The 21,403-nt window shown below is 38.2% G+C and overlaps 1 protein-coding gene across 1 annotated transcript in view; it reads left to right on the top strand.

Moving 5' to 3' along the window:
• Nucleotides 1–18,170, top strand: part of LOC103764580 (putative RNA-binding protein Luc7-like 2) — a 24,488-nt gene extending 6,318 nt beyond the window's left edge. Inside the window, exons 3-10 of the mRNA XM_008931501.3 lie at nucleotides 5,134–5,232; nucleotides 6,038–6,148; nucleotides 6,809–6,952; nucleotides 8,008–8,184; nucleotides 10,254–10,345; nucleotides 11,231–11,260; nucleotides 12,177–12,371; nucleotides 17,137–18,170. Of these exons, the coding sequence (XP_008929749.1) occupies nucleotides 5,137–5,232; nucleotides 6,038–6,148; nucleotides 6,809–6,952; nucleotides 8,008–8,184; nucleotides 10,254–10,345; nucleotides 11,231–11,260; nucleotides 12,177–12,371; nucleotides 17,137–17,329 (1,038 nt within the window). The 5' untranslated portion in view covers nucleotides 5,134–5,136 and the 3' untranslated portion in view covers nucleotides 17,330–18,170. The remainder of the gene's footprint in view (nucleotides 1–5,133; nucleotides 5,233–6,037; nucleotides 6,149–6,808; nucleotides 6,953–8,007; nucleotides 8,185–10,253; nucleotides 10,346–11,230; nucleotides 11,261–12,176; nucleotides 12,372–17,136) is intronic.
• Nucleotides 18,171–21,403: the final 3,233 nt, after the last annotated feature.

The following is a 21,403-nucleotide window of genomic DNA, read 5'->3' as shown; positions in this document are numbered from 1 at the left end:
CAGGCCTCTTAACACCTAGTTTATAGCCTGAGGAGTCAGGCTCTATGGGCAGAGGGTGCGAATAGTCTTGACAACAGTTTCTGGGAAATGGCATGGAAGGCTATAGAATACACAGTTTTGGGTTACAACCCACCATGATGAACTGGTCTTCAGCTGTCCTAACTAGGACATTTGAAGTCTTCAGAAGTGAGAGTATGGTTATAGGGAGAAATGTCTTTTAAAAAGACTTCTGAAGATACCTGGAATTCAGTGATTACTAAGGACTTCAACTTAATAATTTTTGCATCCTTTTTGGTCAGCATTTCTTTCCTGCTAGTGGGGTCAGAGGACTTAAATTACACATTGTTACATCATCCTAAAGACTTCCTTTCTGAATATGTGTTGCCTACAAAAAAGGATGGGCTTTATCACAAGTGTAGAAACATGTCAGAAACAAAATTGTTGATGCAGATAAAAAGTGAGTTCCATTGTAAGGAAGATGTCAGCAAACAGTCTATCTGCAGCTTCTTTTTATCAGTAGCAAGTGTTCTCATACAGACCCTAGTAGTTGCCTTAGCAATTTGACAAAGGAGGAAATCTGGTTCCTCCAATATCAATTTATCAGCAACATCAGATCTTTCTAAGCAAACAAACAAAAAAATCCTTCTCTTGCTGAATGTGAACTGTTTTGGTAAGGGTATCCTTAGAAAGAATTCTCTACATAAACATTGTCCAGAGTATCTTGTTTCAGAAATCTATCAAAGACACATGTTGTTTTTAGAAGCATTTGATTGTTTGTGCTACTATGTCACACTTGGCTCAATATCAGCCCTCTGTGTTTTAAGTAGCTTTGGCTTTTCTGTGCTCTTTTTGCACTCCTTAGAGAGTACATTCCGTAATCAAATTTCTGATGTCAAAAGAATGGGTAGTAGTTGTAAAAGTGCCAGAATGGGAATTTTGCTGTAGGTGGCTCAAGATCTGGAAGAAAAAGAAAGCCTTCTTAATTTCATATTCCAGAAACAGCATCATACCAGAGTTTACTTTCCAAATAAGTTATTACTACCAGCTAGTCTTGAGTGCATATTTATGTTGCAGATAAACTCTTCAGATTCTGTGTTGCCCAATTCTTTGGCCAGCTCTTCCTCATCAACTCATATTTAACACGTGATTATTTTATTTTTTGTACCTGATTTAATTGAAGCAGAGCTATGCATCTTTGTCAAACAAAATGTATGTAATCCATATTTCTGTATTAATTCCAAAGGCATTCTATCTATTTCGTGTATAGGATGACAAAAATTATTACTAAATCATTTCAATATGAGGTTGTTTAGGATGAAAGACAGTTGTCTAAACCTTAGCTCTGGGAAATCAAGCAGCTGTAACTGTCCATCTAGCAGCTAGGAATTAAAATAGTATTGCAGAAAATGGTTAGCAAATCATTAGAATAGAAGGCACTAGTTTCTTATGCAGAGCTCTGGAATAGCAAAAGTACTCCTGATATGCAGCTTTGCATGTGGTTACCTAGACTAGTCTTCAGTAATAGCTTTTATCTGTATTAAAGATTCTCCAAATATGTAAGGGTTTTTTTCTCAGCTTTAATCTCAGTAAAAGTGCAGAAAACTGCAAAAAGACCCCAAAATGTGGCTTAACATACTCCATAAATTTTAGTTATGTCTAGCCTGGGGACTTAGATATTCTCACCTTTCTTTATTTGCATTGCTTATCAGAACTCCTCTATAAATCACTTTAAGTAGTTTAAGTCTGTCTGAAAGTCAGTGTATTGACTGTGAAAAAGTTTGTGTTCTTTTTAAGCCTTCATTAGTAGCTCGATGTGTGAGCATGAGTCTCCCTCTTAGCCATCATCTGTTTCAACTGATTGATCTTTAAATGGCTGACTGCAAATGCTTGTTCCCTGCCTCTGGAGTAGGCATGCTTGGGCACCAAACCGCAAGGTGCACTTGCCGAAAATGAAAATAATGTGTCTTGCTGTATCCTCTCTCCATTTCCATCTGCTGTCCGTTTACTCCGCAGCTGGCCATATTAGCCAGATTATAATAGGAGCTGTTCTGTGCTTATTAAAGTCCTCGACAATCCTGATCCAGCACAGACTTGTGGCAGCAATGAATCGTCCCCAAAATGAGTTGTCTTCACTTGATGTTGCATAGCTTACACCAGCAGAAGTGCTTTTTAGCCTGTTTTTACATATAATTTGCAAAGTGGTTTAAGAGTTTTAAATGTGGTGGGTCTTTTATGTCTCTCTACAATGGAGTTTGCTAATAGAACTTTTAAGAAAGATGTTTTAAAGTGATATATCTGTGAAGGTTCACAAAGGATTGCCCAGAACTGTATTAAGCAGCAGTTCCAATAATGAAGTAATTTCTTCAGCAGCAAAGCTAATGATAAAGAATCCTTTTCTCTTGTACCTGCTTGTTCTTGCTCCCTGTTATGCCACATGAATATTTATAAGGCAACACTGTTGGATCAAAGAGGAGAAGGGGAGTCAAAATTTCTTCTCTTGTGATTGAGACATGTAAAAAAAGTGAATCCTCTGTAACAGCCACCTAGTCTCTCAAAATTTCTGCTAATATTACTGAAGCTATTCAAAGGTTTTTGAGTTTGCCATCTTGATACTGTAAGAGATCCTAGCTGCTTAGTCCCCTACTATGTTGTTCCTACATATTGTCAGCGTGTTGTTTGTGTGGCTGCCCAACAGGTTGGACAAAAAGACCGCTGAAAAATATGCCTCTGTTTTTGGTTTGCTGAGATATATTTTACCCAGTCAGTACCCAGATCATGTTGAACTGCATAGGTAGATGTCTCAGTGTGGAGTGGCACAGCACAGTGATAAAGGGAGGACAGAAAATTTTTCGCTAGTAATGCTGTCTCAGAGTAATTACCATCCTTTCAGGCTATGGATTTACAGTTCCCAGTAAGAAGAAAAGAAATCAGGAAATGTACTATTTTGTGGAAGTTAAATCCAACCCAAATAGAGGGAAAAGAAACATAAAGCACATGTAATAGTGAACCGAGTGCCGTGGTGGTGTTATGTGAATTCTGTGGGTTTTTACTGTGTGATGGAAGTTTATTTCATGCATTTATTCAAAGTGTATGCAGATTGCATATTAAAATAGTGGGTTTGTAATGATGTGGTGGATGTGTTTCAGGCTGCTTCTCATTGTATTCAGACCTATTAGAGTGTCATTAGCTTTATGTATGCATTTAGAACTAAAGTACTTCAAACAGGATAGGCCTTAAGTTCTACAGTTTAGCTGTAAAGACCTTATCAGTACAAGAAATGAACGAGCATAAACACAATGTTTTCACAATTTTAGGAGAATTTTTAAGTGTCTAATTTTCAGATAATTTCAAAATATTCTTTCTTATTGTTTTCCTAGTATTGAAGTACTTTCCTGAAAGAATGCTTCAGTTTAAATAATGTTAGCCTCTGATGACTTGGAAATAGACATGTATTATACATTGCTCAGCTTCAAGGTCTTGGTGGATTTGCATCAGTTAACAAAATTGCTGAGGGCCTGTATAGTTGCAACAGGAAAAGCTAATCTTTATCATTGAAATCAGATGTTCTCTGTTGCAATCAAATGTCTTCTGGAGAACAGATTTATGGTGGCTGAAGGGTATTTAAACAACTGCAGTTTATAAAAAACTTTCAAGTTCAAAATTCTTCGTTTTAACAATCTTTTTGATTGTTTGTTTCTAACATTTGAAATAAATTAACAACTTCCATAAAAATTACTTTAATGGATTCATTGGAACATCAGTGAATGGGGATATGAGAAGACAAAAGTAATTGATGTTTGGGCTTTTTACTCAGGAGGCTTGAATTGTTTACTTAAATCCAAGTATTTTATTTATTAACAAAAACAAGCAAACAAAAACCCAGCTAAACCCCTACTCATTTGGCTCGCATTCAGATGACTTGCAGTACTTTCTGAGTTAACACTCATCCTCTATTTACAAAACTCACAACACAGGTTATTAATTATTTTAGATTTGGTTCTAAAAGTGTTATTTAATTCCAGCAGTAATAGCTTTTTCCATCAGAGTTCAATTTGCATTATGTGTTTTCAGTGTTAAGAAAGGATTAACTCTTCTTAATATTAAGTGAGCAGTGCCAAGAGCAGACCTAACTGAAACCATGCTGGTTTTAAGTGATGCAGATAATCAATTTCAATGATTATACATCAGCCTGTGCTTTTGCAGAGAGGCTGCCTTGGTTTTATTCATTTTTGTTTGCATTTCAAATTGGCTTTGGGAGGGGTTTGGTTTAGTTTTTTGATTTTTTTTTTTTTTTAATTGTTTGTTGGGGGGGGGTTGGTCTGTCTTGATCACCAGACTTGTGGTGAACACACTGAATTAGAATTTCTTATGCTGTGTATTATGCAAATTTCAATTTAAAAACAGTGTTTGTTATCTCATAAGATTCTGGGCGCTCTTCTCAGTGCCATTGTATGCAAGATTAGTGATGCACCCTACTTACTTTTTTTAAGTCCATGCTTTCTTCCTTTTAAATTACAAGTGAAGTATCTGTAATTTTTCTCCCCTGATTCTTGAACATAGTCCAACACTCAGATCATCTTCACTCATATGCAAAATGTTTTGCTGGGATTTGATTTTTTGACTCTCTCACTTGGAATGCTTCAAGAATGTTTTTTAAACAGCACTTGCTGTGGTGCTGTGGTTGTAGCTGTTTCAGGTGATGAATATAACTGAAACACAGCACCATAGAGTGTGCAGACAGTTTGGGTCAAGAATTTGACCATTTAACTGCCAGTTATTTTCATAGAACTTGATTCTGCTAAGCTGTTTAAATTCAATACAGGATGTTCCACTTGAGTCACTTTTTTAAACATTCAGTAAAACAACATTTTTGGGAGATGTTAATGATACTTTGTAATCCAAACAGCTATCATGATAAGACAAGCTGTTCATTCTCTCTGCTTTTATTATTTCCTGATTCATGCATTTCTGTTAAAGACCTGGTATCATTTTATAGCTTTGTTAAACTGTCCTTTTGTTCTCTCAGGGGAGCTGATTTGCTTCAGAGTATTTGACTGTTAAAGAAAATCATGCTAACTTATTCGTTGTAACATTTCTGAAAAATTAAACCACATTGCCTCTGTCTCTTTTCAGAGAATGGACCTTGGAGAATGCCTGAAGGTGCATGACCTGGCATTAAGGGCAGACTATGAAATAGCATCTAAAGATCAAGATTTCTTCTTTGAGCTTGATGTATGTATTTTGTCTTAATGCTGGAGAGAGAGCATAGTTTGTATACCAAGGTCAATACACTGAGCAGTAGATGTTAAGTTTTGCTACACACAGAAGGATCTTATAAACAGAGAAACCCTTGGCAAAGATACATGCCTCTTCATGAATATTTTGTATTTGTATTGTCACTCTACAAATATCATAAACGTGGGTGCTGTCTTAGTGTTATCACATAGCAGGGAAATATTAAGGCTGTGTATGCTTTGAAGAGAGTTTTAAATTCTATATTTAATGAAGAAAGTAGTTCTGTATTGATAACAAATCATATACTGTCTCCATACACTATAGTTTAAGTTTTGTACTCCCAGCTAGGAAGGTAGTTTTTACTAGGACAAAAAGGTTCGGTTTTTTAATTGCTATTTGGAGGGATGATGTTAATATGTTTAATAGCTTAAAACCCTAGTGAAAAACGTTACAGTATTGCATGTAATGGCTGGATGAAGTGATCCTGAATATCCTTTGAAGAATTTTAATGCCTGCTAGAAATACTCACTTCTTGTCAGAGAAGACTTAAGACAGATTCACTTCCAAATTTCTGCAAATACTTAGAACCATGACAATGTGTAGGCTATAATTTTTAAAAAGTTGTGTATTAATATATGTGTTTACATTATGTGTCACCATAAACTGATAGAGTATCGTTTTACAAAGGTTTCACTAATAAAAACTTAAGAAAGTTAAGTCTTGATAAACTTAGGAAGCATTACAGCTAATGAAATATCCATGTTCTTGACAGCACTGATCTGTGTTCTTATTGATGTTTTAGGCAATGGACCATCTGCAGTCATTTATTGCAGACTGTGACAGGCGAACAGAAGTGGCTAAGAAAAGACTAGCAGAAACCCAAGAAGAGATCAGTGCTGAAGTTGCAGCTAAAGTAAGCATGGAAAACTAGTAACTAAAGTCTCTTTGAAGGTCTGTTTTTCCAAAGAGCCAACTTCAAGTTTTGGCAAGATATTGAATCTCAGAATTCATACTGAGGAGAGGGAAAAAATAACACATTTTCTCTATTCTTCCCAAAACTGCCCTTAAGGCACAGGAAGGAGAACAGGGAAGAGACCTCTGATATTTTTGACCTCGAGAAACTTGACACTGTGATTCCATGCCATACAAATGTTAGTAATTCTTACACTTTTTGATCAAAACTTCATCCATAAATTAAACCAAATTGATGTGCTTTTCTCTAGATCTTCGAATGAAAAAAAAAGTTCTACAATTTTTGTGCACGTGTATACACATGCTAGGAGGAATGATTATACAAATACTAATTTTGCAAGACTGTGTGGTATGGACAACAGTGTGAATTACTTGAATTTTCTAAACAAAATCCTTCTCTGGAGTTGGTACACAGACCTGGTAACTCAGCCTTTCTCTGTGTGTTTTTCAGTGAGGCATTTTCTATTTCACTCTTAACACCTGGAGAAGTGCTCTCTGCATGTTTCTTTTCTGTCCTACCAATTTTGCACACAGTAGTCGTTCAGATTGTTTTCCATAAGTAAAAGCATTTCCTGTGTTAAGCCTTTCCTTGTCTTTCAAGGCTGAAAGAGTCCATGAATTGAATGAAGAAATTGGGAAACTGTTAGCCAAGGTAGAACAGCTCGGAGCTGATGGAAATGTGGAAGAATCTCAGAAAGTAATGGATGAAGTGGAGAAAGCTCGGGTAAAGAAGAGAGAAGCAGAAGTAAGTTGAATTGTGCAAGGCTTGGGGGATGGAGAGGGCAGGGTCAAGTATTAAATTGGTTGGCCTTTGTGTAAATTGGTTGACCTTCATGTAATGCAAGACGTCTTATCTACTCCCACTTCCTTAGCTAATTGCTTTGCAGCATCCTGTACAGTCAAAGTTTGTACCCTTAAATACACTCATATACAATGAAAATTATACTCCCTTCCACAAATAATGCATTCATCTTAGCTTAGCTGTATTGGTCAGTTGTATCTGTGGACACTACCATTGTGTCTGTGTTTGTTGGACTGACTTGCCTGGTTTACTCTCAAGGCTTTTGCTGTGGTGTGCTGATGTGACTTGTACTGGAAAGCTTCAGTGAAGTGAACCATTGTCTTCTCTGGAAGATACTTATTTAATGTCTTGTGTATCAGTCCAGTCAAAATGGTCCTTGTAATGGTCAGGTGGCAGAACGCACCAAGAGCTTTTCATATTGTGTTGCTCCAAGATACAGGGATTTACAGAAACAAACATCTGCAGTTGTTTTAATAGTACCAGAAGGGTTGCTGACAGTCTTGCTGGTCTGTCATCTGAGTATCTGTAGATAAATTTTGTTCAGATAATGTGTTTAATTAGTGTCTAAAATGCAGATGGGTTTCTCAGGAAACTAACACTGTTTTAAATTGCGCTCAGAATTAAAACTGGTGTAATATTTTCATAATATGTCAACATAGTAATTGTAGTGTTAATGTGTATTCATTGTTGGATATGAAAATATTGTTCAGCTTTCTGTGCAATATAGTCTTACGTAAAGGTAATCATTACCCCACTTTTTTAATTCACAAATCCACAAAACCATTTGCTAATGTCCTGCTTTTAAATATGTTCAATTTTCAAAATAAGGAAACATGCCTTGTATCTTAATGAAACAGTTGATTTATGAATAGTGTGAATTAACTGAAGGGTGTGCTGGTGTACATTGAATTTGGTTATTAATTTGTAGCATGTGCTTGGTAAAGTGTTATCCTTGTATTTATGTGCACTGAGAAGTAACAGCAAATTTTTTTTTCTAGGAAGTGTACAGGAATTCTATGCCTGCCTCCAGCTTTCAGCAGCAGAAGCTACGGGTTTGTGAAGTGTGCTCAGCTTATCTTGGTCTTCATGACAATGACCGACGACTTGCTGATCATTTTGGAGGAAAACTACATTTGGGATTTATTGAAATAAGAGAGAAGCTTGAGGAACTCAGGGTAAATCATTCCTATATTTTGTGTGTGTGGTCCTACTTAATTATTTGACAGGCAGCCTTAATTGAATATTTCCTTCTGGATGTGTGGGATTTTTTCATATCACTTTAAAATTTGAGATTTCATTAGCCTAAAAAACACTAAAGATTTTAATTTAACATCAATTACCCAGATAGTTTACTAAGATGACCTCTTTTGTACTGAGGTATATTAAAACACACATGCAGAGTAATGCATCTTGGGAACAAAGAGTGTGATTCTACTTGTAAATTGATAAACTGTATTTTGAACGAACAGCAGCAATGTTATATTTAGCAGTCACAGGAGATAGCCAAATGAACTTTGCTTTTAGCCAGATGATTGACTAAAAATAATAATGAGACTTGAAGATACAAGAGCATGAATTAAGGAGGATGAAAAGTTTTCAAAAAAATATAAAGAAATGCTTTGAGCTCAGACAGCCTGCTGTATGGTGAATAACTAAAACTCACTTTGTTTATTTTATCTGGACAAAGATTAGGAGGTGACTTTGAACTTTCTTATAAGTGAATTTTTCAAGGCTTTTAAGCTTAAGTGACAATAGATGAAATAAACAGGTTCCAACAACTCAAGGCTGTAGCTTTGCAAAGTGGAAATACAGAATGATGGATATCTTGAAGTCAGGCTAGCTGTTAAAATAATTGTTATGGGGAGGTTGCATGTTCTTTATAGCTTGAAAATTTGAAATCCAGTTGGAATATTATCCTAAACAACCCTATCTTGACCAGAAATCATGTGCTGGAAGAAAGACTTACTGGAATTGTATTCTGGTCTTCTGGTATTCTAGAGAATGGATTTGGACACTGATGCCATTTATGACCTTAATATAGAAATTATGGAGTTCCCAGCTCAGTCAAGCATTTTAGCTGTAGAAATCACTGAAGACAATAGCTAAAGGACTTGAAGCCCTAACAGCAGAAAATGCTGCTAGTGGGTTTGAGTAAATTGACTTGTATTATGTTTCATAATATTCCAGCTGTCTTGCATGGATAATGACTTACTCTTTGGAGAGCCCAACTCTTTCTGTTGACTGTAGAGGCAATTTAGGCTCCTAATATAGCTGGTGTAACTTAAATCTTAGATGCCTAGAACAGATCACGTGTGCTTCCTCTCATCCCTCCATGAAATTATGCAGTCACTTGAACTTGTAGTTAAATTAGTGATGTTGTACAAGGAAGTATAGATACAATTTGACATAGGGGTTGAATTGACTGATTATTTACACCATACAGAAAAAAATATGCATGGATAACTTATTTCACATTCCCAAAGCATCAAAAAAATAATCTTTTGAAGTACTTCGCTAACAAAAGAAGAAAACAATAACTATCCCCTCCTTCCTCAGAGCTCTCCTCAGAGATCTAATCAAGATGCTGCTGGGGCAATTCCACCTCTCAGAAGAAGGTCTTTACAAAGAGTTGAATTTCTTGCATCATGTCCAGAAGGTGGCAAGACTTGGGTTTGGCCAGATCTCCAGTTGTGAGTTCCACATCTGAGGGCCCTCTACTGAGCGTGCCTTGTCCCCAGTAGTAGTGAGTTCAACCTGGGGGCTAACAGCTGAAGCATCTGCTCTAATTATATGTCTCATGGTCACAATACAGAAACAAGTAGCCTCAAAACCTAGGTATCAGCCCAACCAAGTCCTTTAAGAAACAATTAACTCTCCCGGTTCTGTATTCTTTCTGCCTTTCCCCGGTGGCCAAAATATGATAGGATTGGCATGGAAACTCTCACATTAAAGGCATGACTTGCTGCTCTGAATTCCCCTTTATTAAAAACTTAATGTTTAACTCTGCATATTTCAGGTCTTCGTGTAACACCCATCTATTTGCTGCAGCTCTTCTGCAATAACTTCTGTTTCTTGAAGAAAAAAATACATATATACTGAGGAAGAGAGAGGGAATAATATACACAAGGGAAAGGGAATATACCTGAGAAAAAGAACTGAATGTTAATGTCTAGATCATTTTTATAGCACCTTCATCTGAGAAATTTTGAAGTATAACTTAATGAATATATTCATTTGCTTTTAGAGGATTGTGGCTGATAAACAGGAGAAACGAAATCAGGAACGTCTGAAACGTAGAGAGGAGAGAGAAAGAGAAGAAAGGGAGAAACTAAGGAGGTAGGGAGCTATTTTAATTGCATGTACATAATGACCTATTTAAGTTTAATGAGAAACCTATGATGTAGTTCATAAACATTTCTAAATCTGCAGAATTACAATACTTTGCATTCTTTGAAAACTTACAAGGATTGAGATGGAATTTCATGTCTAACTGTTAAAACTTGGAATTGTTTCCATAAAAAACCTTTTTAAAAACTACTGATAGTAGTACATCTACGTATTGGAACAAATGGCCTTTAAATGAGATAATTTTCAGGTGTGTACCTTGTTTTGAGACTTAATAAATGTGAGCTTATACACATGTGATTTTCTAACATCTGATAGCTATTTTCTTCATATATGTTAGAAAATTTCCTTATTGGAAGTAGTTGAATGTATGACTAAGGAAAGTAATTCCCTGTTCTTCTGTGAAATAGTAGCTTCCAGGCCTTGTGGGGCTAGAGTGGAACGGAATCTGAACTGCAGTTCTCTCAACATGTTAGCTTCAGAGGCTAACAGTGTAAACTTTTGAAATCTGTTGCAGACTGATAATACTTGCCTGTCAGGAAATAAGGGAATACTGACTTGAACTGTAAGCTTTTTCTATAGGAGGGAAGGGAGTTAAAAAGCAAATTTGACATTCTTTTGGGTTTCTAATATGGTAATCTCAAAACTGAATTAAGGGGGGAAAAAAACAAAACCCACAAACACAAAACAGGGATGTGTTTCCTGGTAAACATGTAGCAGTAAAGATGTTAATATTAAATAAAGGGCCTTTAAACAATTGCTACTAAAACAAGAAATACAATTACAGGTCAGCTAGTCTAGTTTATTATTACTAAATTGTACCTTATATAATAATAAGATTCTATAAGAAAAATTACTGTTTTCTTTTTATTTCAGGTCCAGATCCCACAGCAAGCATGCCAAAAGGTATATAAATCTGCAGACAAGGAATACCAGCGGTGAAGCCAGCCTTTCACAAGCTGGCACATTATAAGTTTGTGTAGCACTATTAATTTAAGATGTCCATCTTTATGAACAAAGCTTTCTGTTACAGTCATCTCTCTGTGATTTTATATCATGCTACTGAGTTTATACATGTACATTTATTTTATGGTTCCTGCAATGCAGCCTTGTGTCCCAAATAACATTTAAAACACAGATAATTGCTTTTTCTTTACAAAAGTTTGTGGTTAATACCTTTTTGTGAAACCCCATGTTTTTAAAATCCTAAGCACCAGGTTAACTCTTAATAGATCATCCATCAACAGTATGAGTGTTCTTCCAAACCTACACTGTTGCAAGTCACCAGTGAGGTGTGACTGCAAAGTGATTTAAAAAAAAAAAAAAACAAAAAAGAAAGAAAGAATAGACTGAATTTTTATGGTGTTTAGAACCTTGCAGGCTAGTTTTGTTATTGTAGCTACGGGGAACAATATAGTCCAGTTTCTTCAGAACATCATAATACAAAGATTCTGGCAGATAACCCGTGTCACTGCATCAGGGAGTTCTACAACTTTACCTAATAAAGACAAGATTTTAAAATTTTAAAAAGTAGATTTTTTTCCATATTTTTAATTGCTTTCGGAAACTTGAATTGGCTATGCTGTAGCCAAACAGTCATGAGTTGATTTTAAAACTGTCTGCATTAGTCACAAAGCAGTTTGTAGCCTTTCTAATGTTGCTTTCCCCTGTTTGCCTGTGATCAGACAATGCAGTAGCTCTGAAGGCTGCAGACCATTCTGTGTGCAGATTTGCTTATGCATAGAGTGCATAATATTCGCAGTACACTTGTAAGAGTACCTGGGTGAATGCAGTGGCTGGTTTAAGTCCTTTCTGTTCCTAGATCTAGGTCCCGAGATCGCCGCAGACACCGGTCTCGCTCAGCCTCCCGGGAACGGAAGCGAAGAACTCGCTCCAAATCCCGTGAGAAGCGCCATCGGCACAGGTCTCGCTCCACCAGCCGCAGCCGGAGTCGCAGCCACCATAGAAGCAGGCATAGTTCCAGGGACAGAAGCCGAGAACGCAGCTCCAAAAAGAGGTAAGTGTTGCCCTAGAAATAAATGGCTTTTCCTAGAGGCATGATGAGAATTCTCACACTAAATTAAGTTTACAGTTACCACTTGGCAATTTAAACACGTTTTGACTCTGTCTCAGGTTTCAGTTACAACTTGAGCGTAATTATGGTTTGACATACCAGAGTGACTTTTTTCTATTTATTTTTTATAAAAATAATAGCGTTACATTATTTCAGTTTTGGATGAGTGCTACAGAGTACTGGTGTCAAGTTGATAATACAAGCTTCCTGCAGCATAGGAAAACAGCTCATTTTCATTTGACCCCAGGGATATCAGCAGTCATCTTACTGTCATACATTTGTTTTTTCCCTCGGGCTCTTGTTCCCAGCACCAGAGCCCATCTGTTGTGTACTGCACCATATGCAAACAAGTTTAGGTATGCCTGAAAATAAACTTGTTGCACTACATCTGAACGTGTTGCTTTGCAAGGAAAGTCACTGAACCCCTCATTAAAGGGTAACTGCAGAGAGCAAGCTGGGGTTATTGCTTTTGAATGATTCAATTGCTGTCTGCCCCTGAGGACTTGCTGGCTTCTTTTAGATGAGTTAAGCATAATTTAGAATGGGATTGCACAATGAGACATTTGACAGGGAGGCCTGCTCATAAACAAGATTCTTTTCTTTTATAGGTCAGCCACTATGGTGTACATTTGAGTGCAGTACAGTGTGAGGGTGCTCAGTCTTAAAGCCCTGACAGACTGTTGACTTACAAGAAGGTAAAAGGTCTGGTTTTGAAGTGGCCACGTGCAGGGTTTATCATTCAATTATTTTAGGAGTTAAATCACCGAGGATGGAGAAATACGTTGAACGTGTTCAAGGATCTCATGGGCTCTTTGCTCAAAAAATGAGCTTTTTTCTTCATAGAGTAGGTAGGTGACTGTAATCCCCTTGTGCTCTGTAAGAGAGCATAGAAGACAGGGTTAGTCCAAGTCTTTTCTTTCTTTTTGTTGCAGATGGATAAAAGTTATAAGTTCAGCACTCTACTTGATAGCAGCAGTAGTGTCTGGTATTTAAAATACTTCAGTTTTCTAAAGTCATTATTTCAGACTTGGCAGTTTCCATCTCCAAAGAGCATGCCCCTTCATAGCATTCACAACAGCAGATTAGCAAATCTTCAAACCTGTAGTTTTTAGCGTTAAAACAGGCTTTTCCTTTGAATCAATGTATTTGTTAGTTTGGATAAACCAATTTGTAGAGTATGTGCTCAGACTGCCTTTACTACTTCTGCTTTTCCATCTTTGCAAGACTCAATTTCCATCCTTCGAAGAAAACTGTTCTGGTTGATCGTACCTGTTCAAACTCTCCAGTACAATTAGCACAATGCAAATGATGCAGAGAGATATGTAAGGACAGGGAAATGGTGTAGACCCCTGGTGCTATCCATGTAACGGTAAGCATGTTAAAAGTAAAAAAATATAATGTACTTCAGGGAGCAAATTTCAACCTTATGATATTCAGTCCTGGAGATATTTCTCCTGATGTCAGTTTCTGCCCTGGAGGAATGCAACACACCTGTGCTGGAAGAATCCCTGGTACAAAGAAGAATTTTACAGTACTGTTGGCTTGAGGGGAAAAAACTGCTGTGCCATCATTAGCAGCTCATACCTCTTATTTCTCTGAGGTGAAGCAAAATTTTTACTCTGAAAATATGTATATTGTGCTTTCAAGAGATTGAAGAATCCGTAGAACTGTGATCTTGCTGCACTGGGACCAGGATGGCTGTTGAACTTGCACCTGGGCTGGATACCTCCTTTTTAGAGATGCCCTTCTAGTCAGTAGAGCAGCTCTCCACATGAACGTCAGAGAAGTCTTTCTGTTGAATACCATAACAGTGGTGATGCCAGAATGCAAAATAGACCTGAACTCACAGGTTCTGATGTCCTTGTCTCCTAGGAACTCTTTTTTTCTATTCTAGGGAAGAACTCATTGCCAAATCCTACTTTTAAAATTTGTTTTAGAAGGAATTTCTTAAAATCCTCATATGAAATATTTCTATTCAAGCCTGTGTGTCTTAAGCTCATAACATTCAGTTGTCCAAGGAATTCTGACCAAGAATACTCTGGAAAATAGAAGACAGGCTCCAGGAAGTTAACTTCTTCAGGAAGGAGTCCTAGCATTTTGGTTTTGAATAACCAAATAAATTCAGATCTGGGGAACATGGTGTTCTTACCTAACTCCTGCAGGAGAGCAGTGTGTGACACAAGCAGTAGAAAGGCAGCTGAAGGCTGCAGCAGTGGCAGCCCCTGGTGCCAGTAATTCTAGGACCTTAAGAGAAGTGTACCATGATTACAGGCAAGTGTGCAGAGTATTCCTGCTTTCAGCGAACCACGCAGTTCCTTCTGGTTTATCCTGTCCACCCTTTATAAGAAAGTATTTTCCAAAGAGCCTCTCACATTAAATGAAAAAGTGTTGACTCTGAGGTACTTCTTAATTCTGAAAGCAAAGGGATGTTTTATTGTGTGCTATAGCTGAGGAAATGCTACAAACACATACATTTATCTGACAGATACATTTTTTTTATTCTGTATCACTACCATTCACCTATGAAACTGGTGGATAGATTTAAATCTATTAATGGCTGGGATCTCGTTTCAAATTTATCAGTATAAGGACCAGACCTCCACTGAACATACACAAAGTGTCAGGCAATAGTAGCAGTGTGTCTTAGATAATGAGAACCTGTCTGGTAATAGTAGCAACCTGCCTAAGGTAATAGGAACTCTAGGTCTACTCAGGCTTGGATTACTGGCTTACTAAGAGCAGATCTAAATGAAGTCCTACTTTTTCTTACTGTTAGTCATAAGTTTCAAATAAATAAATTTGTCTTTCGTTTCATTAGAAACAAACTATGTAGTTGGTGCATTTTGCTTTCCAACGAGAAAGTGAGTGTTTGCAGTTAGATGTTAAGATGCATACTCAGTAAGGTCAGTCATGACACAGACCTAAACACTGAGAGAAGGTTTTGTTAGTATGCTTGAGCCCACTTACAAGAATTCATGTGACAAGGGATGATTGCTCCCATACAGACATTGTATGGATGAATACCTGAAGTCATAAGATGGGGCTTCATTTCACCTAGCTTCTGATGACTAGGTGAGATGTAGGTCTCATGAGTCTCATTACAGACTCATCTGACATAATTTTCTGTCTATTTTGAGATGAGACAAATCGTGCCTTAAAGTATCTCTTTCTTCTGCTGACTGTTAAGGATCAGTTAGGTAGTAATGCTTTCTAGCATTCTAGATAAGGTAAGTCAAGGGCAGTACCTTGCCCTTGAGAAAGACAGTGATATTTCTAAGTCTTTTGGTAGTGATACTGCTTGCTAAGGCAGTTGTATAAATTTTCACATCACTGTGCTGTGATTCATTAAACCCAGTCCTTCTTCTTGTCTGCTGATTAGAGACTCACTTGTAGAGAGAGGGGACAGCTGGATGAATGCATCTTAATATTCCTTCAAAAATGCATTGATTAAAAAGCCAAAGCTGTGAATGGCATCATATCCTATCTGTCTGTCTGTTTTAGGATTAATTGCTAGAGTTAGCCTGAGTCAACCAGTTTGGAACCGTTGTTACTTCTGCAGGGGACTTGCAGCACAAGATACTTGCTCAACAGCTGTACTAACTCCGGGATTAACCTCTTACTTGGCATGTAGCTTCTCTTCTGTGACATGTGATTTGTGGCATAGGAATAATACCTCTGGATCTTAGCATTTGCAAACGCTAAGTCTTGCAAAACTGTCGGGAAAGTAATCTTTTCAGCTGAGGAACTAAGATGAAAGGTCACTTCTTTGTAAGCTTGTAAAAGGAAATTAGTGCCAGGAGCATTTTGCAGACCTTAGTTTTGAAGCTTTGAGGTGAAGTGACAGTAACTTTCTGTAAGGGGAGAGAGTACAGTCTCTGGCCAGTACACCAAATTTTTTGACAAGGAAACGAGTGGCTAGCTTGGTAGCATGCTGTTTTTTCTGTAAAAGTTTGTATTAAGCTGTTTTATGATTGCAGTACATGGTAAAATGAAAATGCAATGTTTGTCAACAACAGACTTAAGTGCATCGGTAAGGGAATATAGAGGAGGATGTCTAATCCATTTTTTTCCCATACAGGTAACTCATTCAATTTAAAACAATATGGATTGTTTAACAGAACATCCCTTTTCTGGCTCTATCATTTTAAAAATGCGTATTATCTGAGTAAAATATCTAAAAATAATACCACCCCAACCTTGCAAAATCACACAAGGGCTAATTCTTATAACAAAATATAATTGTAACACAGTTTGGTTTAGTTTGTATTTGTCATGTAATAGTCTTGTTCCAGAATAACGCAAGTTAATTTCCCCCTGCTTTTAATCAAACTCCCATTTTTAAACATTTAAGTTTGTAATTTATATGTCTGAGAAAGGCTAGAAACTGCAGATGAAAAATTTCCATTAAACTTCAGTTAATACAAACTTGAGGGTGGAGGTTGAAAATAAGAGATTTAGTGAAGCACATTGCCCTTAATCTGGGCTCTGTAGTAGGTGTAGATTAAATCCTGCCTCAAAGTATTTGTCTTTTGAAATCGGAAGTAGGAAAGGGAGAAGAGTAGAATGATTTCTGATGCTTCTCATACACTTCTATTTATATAAATCTGAATTTGGGTTGGAAAAAGAAGAAAAATACAAAATCCAAGTGCTGTTTGATAGCTAAAAATTCATGACTGACTCAAATTCTCAAATGTACTGCACTTTTCAGATCCTCTAAAGAAAGATCTTCCAGAGACAAAGAACGTTCAAGAGACCGCGATAGAACATCCCGTGATAAAGATAGAAGCTCAAGAGAGAGGTCACCACGAGATTTCAAAGACAAGAAACGTTCTTATGAAAGTGCTAATGGCAGATCAGAAGACCCAAGGAGCTCAGAGGAGCGTGAAGCAGGGGAGATATAACTGGCTGTATATTCACCTGATCTCTAGCTTCCTATGGAGTTGCATACTTTGGTTTAGTTTACAGTTGTTCAAAGGGACACCAGTGAGCAGTTCGAGACACTGATCCAACTAGGGTAGATGTACAGTATATAAAAGTGGTTATAACAAAGTCAGAATTAAACCCCATCAATTAATGATGCCTAAAGCTGGGTCCTGGACTTCCACCAAGTTGTAAAACTTTTCTGAAAGATTTCTCTTTATTCAGGACAACAGTTTTATGTACCAAGATGCAGATCTCAATGTTTTTAATCTCCTTTCCAATACAAGTTAGTGAACAAATTATATTGTACTACTTGCCTTGGGTGCTTTTGAACCTTTATAAATTCTCCAATTCTGCTCCAGTCAAAACAGCAGCATTGAAAGGTTGTATTTGGGGGGATTTTTTTTTTGTTTGCTTTTTTGTAAGAGGGTGGGTGGATGGATATTAACTTTTACTCTAAGGTTATGTTCCCAGTGTTGGGTTTTATTTTTGTTTGGGATCCTAGGAGTTGATTACAGTGGGAGCATTTAGACAGAAATGTGTGCTGGAGAAAGCAAAATGTCTTTTTACAGTGCCTATTTAGACTTGGAAATTGAACAGCTGTTGCATTACATCTTTTTTATTTCTACTTAAATTTTGAAATCAAAGCCAGTCCCATATCTGTACCATTTGATTGGTATGTGTTCAATATATTTGTTTTTTTCCATAAGGACTCTTTCTGCTTTTTCTTGTGGGATGCATCCTTAATTGTATTAAAACAAACAGAAAAACCAGCAACAACAAGCGAAAATTAAGAACAAAAGAAATAAAAAAAAATAAAAAAGCAACCATATTGTCCAATAACTTAACAAGGATATACTGGTCTCTTTAAGGTGTTAATTAGCAGTTCAGTCTTTTAAAAACTAACATCTGGTTTTTAGAGTTTTTAACATACAGATGTGCTCTTGGAGAAGCGGTCATTCTGATCACAGTCCTGATTGAAGTCCTACAATCTTCAAAAGCAGAAACCTGTGGAGTCAGAACTATAGAATGGTTTGGGTTGGAAGGGACCTTAAAGATCATTTAGTTCCAACCCCGCTGCTGTGGACAGGGATACCTTCCACTAGACCAGGTTGTTTAAGGCCCCGTTCAGCTTGGCCTTGAACACCTCCTTGGATGGGGGATCCAGAACTTCTCTGAGCATCCTGTTCCAACCCCTCACCACCCTCACAGTAAAGAATTTCTACCTAATATCCATTTTAAAGCCATTGCCCCGTGTCCTGTCATTATACATCCTTGTAAAAAGTCCCCCTCCAGCTCTCTTGTAGCCCCTTTAAGTACTGGAAGGTGCTATAAGGTCTCTCTGGAGCCTTCTCTTCTCCAGGCTGAACAACCTGACCTTTCTCAGTCTGTCCTTACAGGAGAGGTGCTCCATCCCTCTGATCAACTTGGTGACCCTCTTCTGGGCCCACTCCAACAGGTTCATGTCCTTCCTTTGCTGGGGATGCCTGAGCTGGATGCAGCACTGCAGGTGGGTTCTCACCCAAGTGGAGTAAAGGGGTGGAATCCCCTCCCTCGACCTGCTGCCCAGGCTGCTTTTGATGCAGCCCAGATACACTTGGCTTTCTGGCCTGCCAAATGCACATTGCTGGGTCAGGTTCAGTCACTCATCCACCAGCATCCCCAAGTCCTTTTCTGCAGGGTTGCTCTCCATCTGTTCATCCCCCAGCCTGGATTTGTGCTTGGCATTGCCCTGACCCAGGTGCAGCACCTTGCACTTGGCCTTGTTGAACTTCTTGAGGTTCACATGGACCCACCTCTCAAGCCTGTTAACGTCCCTCTGGATGGCATTCTTTCCCTCTAGCATGTTGACTGCACCACACAGCTCAGTGTCATCAGCCAACTTGCTGATCCCAGTCCATGTCACCAACAAAACATGAAGGGTGTGCTGTCCATTCTGTTGGATTGAAAGTGCTTGGGGTATTTAAACTACTCAGATGTGCTCTACTCCCACACAGAAGAATTTAAACATCGGTAAATTTTTTGTCCTTGAGTTCTTGCCACCGAGTTACCTAACATTGAAGCTTAAGAGCAGTATTTGTCATGATTTGTTGGCATTTTCAGTGGGTTGTGCAGTGTCTCTGTAGGCCTGCTAATCATCGGTGTGTGATACCGTTCACTGTGTGCATTTTCCCTCGGTGTCTTTTCTGTAGCATCTTCAGTATGGTCAGAACACGGGTGATAATTCTAATGTGTAAGATAATTTAGCAGTATTTTGGCTGGCAATGAAAGTTAGAACAGGACCTTTACACCTCTGCAAGGACTTGGATTCAGCATTGCACATTCCACTTTGAATTGATTCCATTTTAATGATGACTGACTACTTAACACTTTTTATTATTTACCCATTTGAATTCTGAGTATGAGTTTCCTTCCTGGGAATGTTTTATGACTTCCTGAGTGGCCCAAGTGCTTGATGAATGAAAGTTACCAGTGTTTGTTCCTCTAGTACTGACCATACTGTGTAAGTGGTTGATAACATCTGTTGTCACAGTTTTAAGTGAAATTCTAGTGGTGTGACAAAAGGTGAACAGTCATTTCTAGATACATCTTGCATAGCACAAGTGCCAATGATTCCTCTGGAATTCCTGTCTGGAATAACAATATTCCAGAAATACTGAGGGCCTGTCTCCCCCTGCAGCCAGCAACTACAAATTTTGTGTTGTAAAAGGGGGACTGGCAGTGAAATTTGCAGACTGTGACATAACACTGCTTAGACTCCTTACTAGCAGATTTTGGATAATACGCCATTTATTTTACAAATTACTTTTAATTACAAAACAGTGATTGGGTTTGGGCCTTCCTTTATTTAGAGGTTTTCATGGGGTGGTGAGCTTCATAGTATCCAAGTACCACACCAGTGTTAAGCAGAAGGAAGGTGAGGCTTACCTTTGATTTCCTGATAAAATAATCTGAATTATATGTGGAAGTACAGGACTGAAGTGCAGTTAGGAAGAAAACTGAATTAAACTGACTGATGAAACACACTTAGGATGCAAGAGGTCTGGAACATCTGCCAGAAGGGGAGACTGTTTTATTAGTTGTGCCTAAGTATGGATCTTCTACCCTCTCATCAGAACCCAACTACCTTAATTTCCAGGAATGCAAAACTGAGATATTCATCACTTCTAAATTTCCTGCTGGACAACTGAAGAGTGGTATTGACTGACATTAGTCTTCATGGTCAAAAAGATTATGAAGTGGACCTCCTGAAGGAACCTAGGGGTGTTGCAGCTAAGCATCAGCTCTTGAGATCTTTGAAATTTTGCTGATGCAGTTGTAGCTCCATAGCCACTTTTACCAGGCTACAAGAGTGCAAACTGAGCAAAAAGAGTAGATTATTTCACTGATTTAAAGTGTTGAAAATGCAGTGAACCTGCGAGCATTATTACCAGAGTCACTCCGGGTTAGTCAGGGGAGCATAAAACAGAAGAAGGTTAAAGATGGTAAGCAGCTAGAGGATGGCACATTACCAGAAATGAGATCCCCTCCTGAATACAGTATCATAGAATTGGTTACCTTGAAGAAGGCCCTCAAGATCATCAAGTCCAACTGCAAACCCAGCATTGCCCAGTCCACCACTAAATGGTGTCCTTAAGTGCCACATCTACACACCTCTTAAACACCTCCAGGGATGGCAACTCAGCAGCTTCCATCCACAGTCTGATCCAGTGCTGGATGACATATGTGAGTTGCTTTTCCCAGTGGAGCAGGAGAAACCACACAGTAGAACAGTGACATTTCCAAGCAAAGAGGTGCTTGGCCTAGTGCCACCATATTCTGTTACCTGCCATCGGACTTGCCAGTGAAGCTGGCAGAGGAGTCTGTTCGTCTCTGTCCTCTTGCCTTCCATCAGGTATTGAAGCTGGGAGTCACCATCCTGTTGCTACAATGCAAACCCTGCCCTGGAGCTCATCTGTTTGTCCAGCCTATGTTGCACCATCCATCCTGCCCCAGGGGCAGTGGGAGAAAATAGGTGAACCAGCTCCCTAAGCTGATGCAAGTGGATGATTGTG

This window comes from Manacus vitellinus, unplaced genomic scaffold, assembly GCF_001715985.3.
Source record: "Manacus vitellinus isolate BGI_N305 unplaced genomic scaffold, ASM171598v3 scaffold_5_pilon, whole genome shotgun sequence".
Taxonomy (NCBI): domain Eukaryota; kingdom Metazoa; phylum Chordata; class Aves; order Passeriformes; family Pipridae; genus Manacus; species Manacus vitellinus.
Note: the sequence above shows the minus strand (reverse complement) of the source record. Positions and strands in the feature narration are given on the sequence as shown.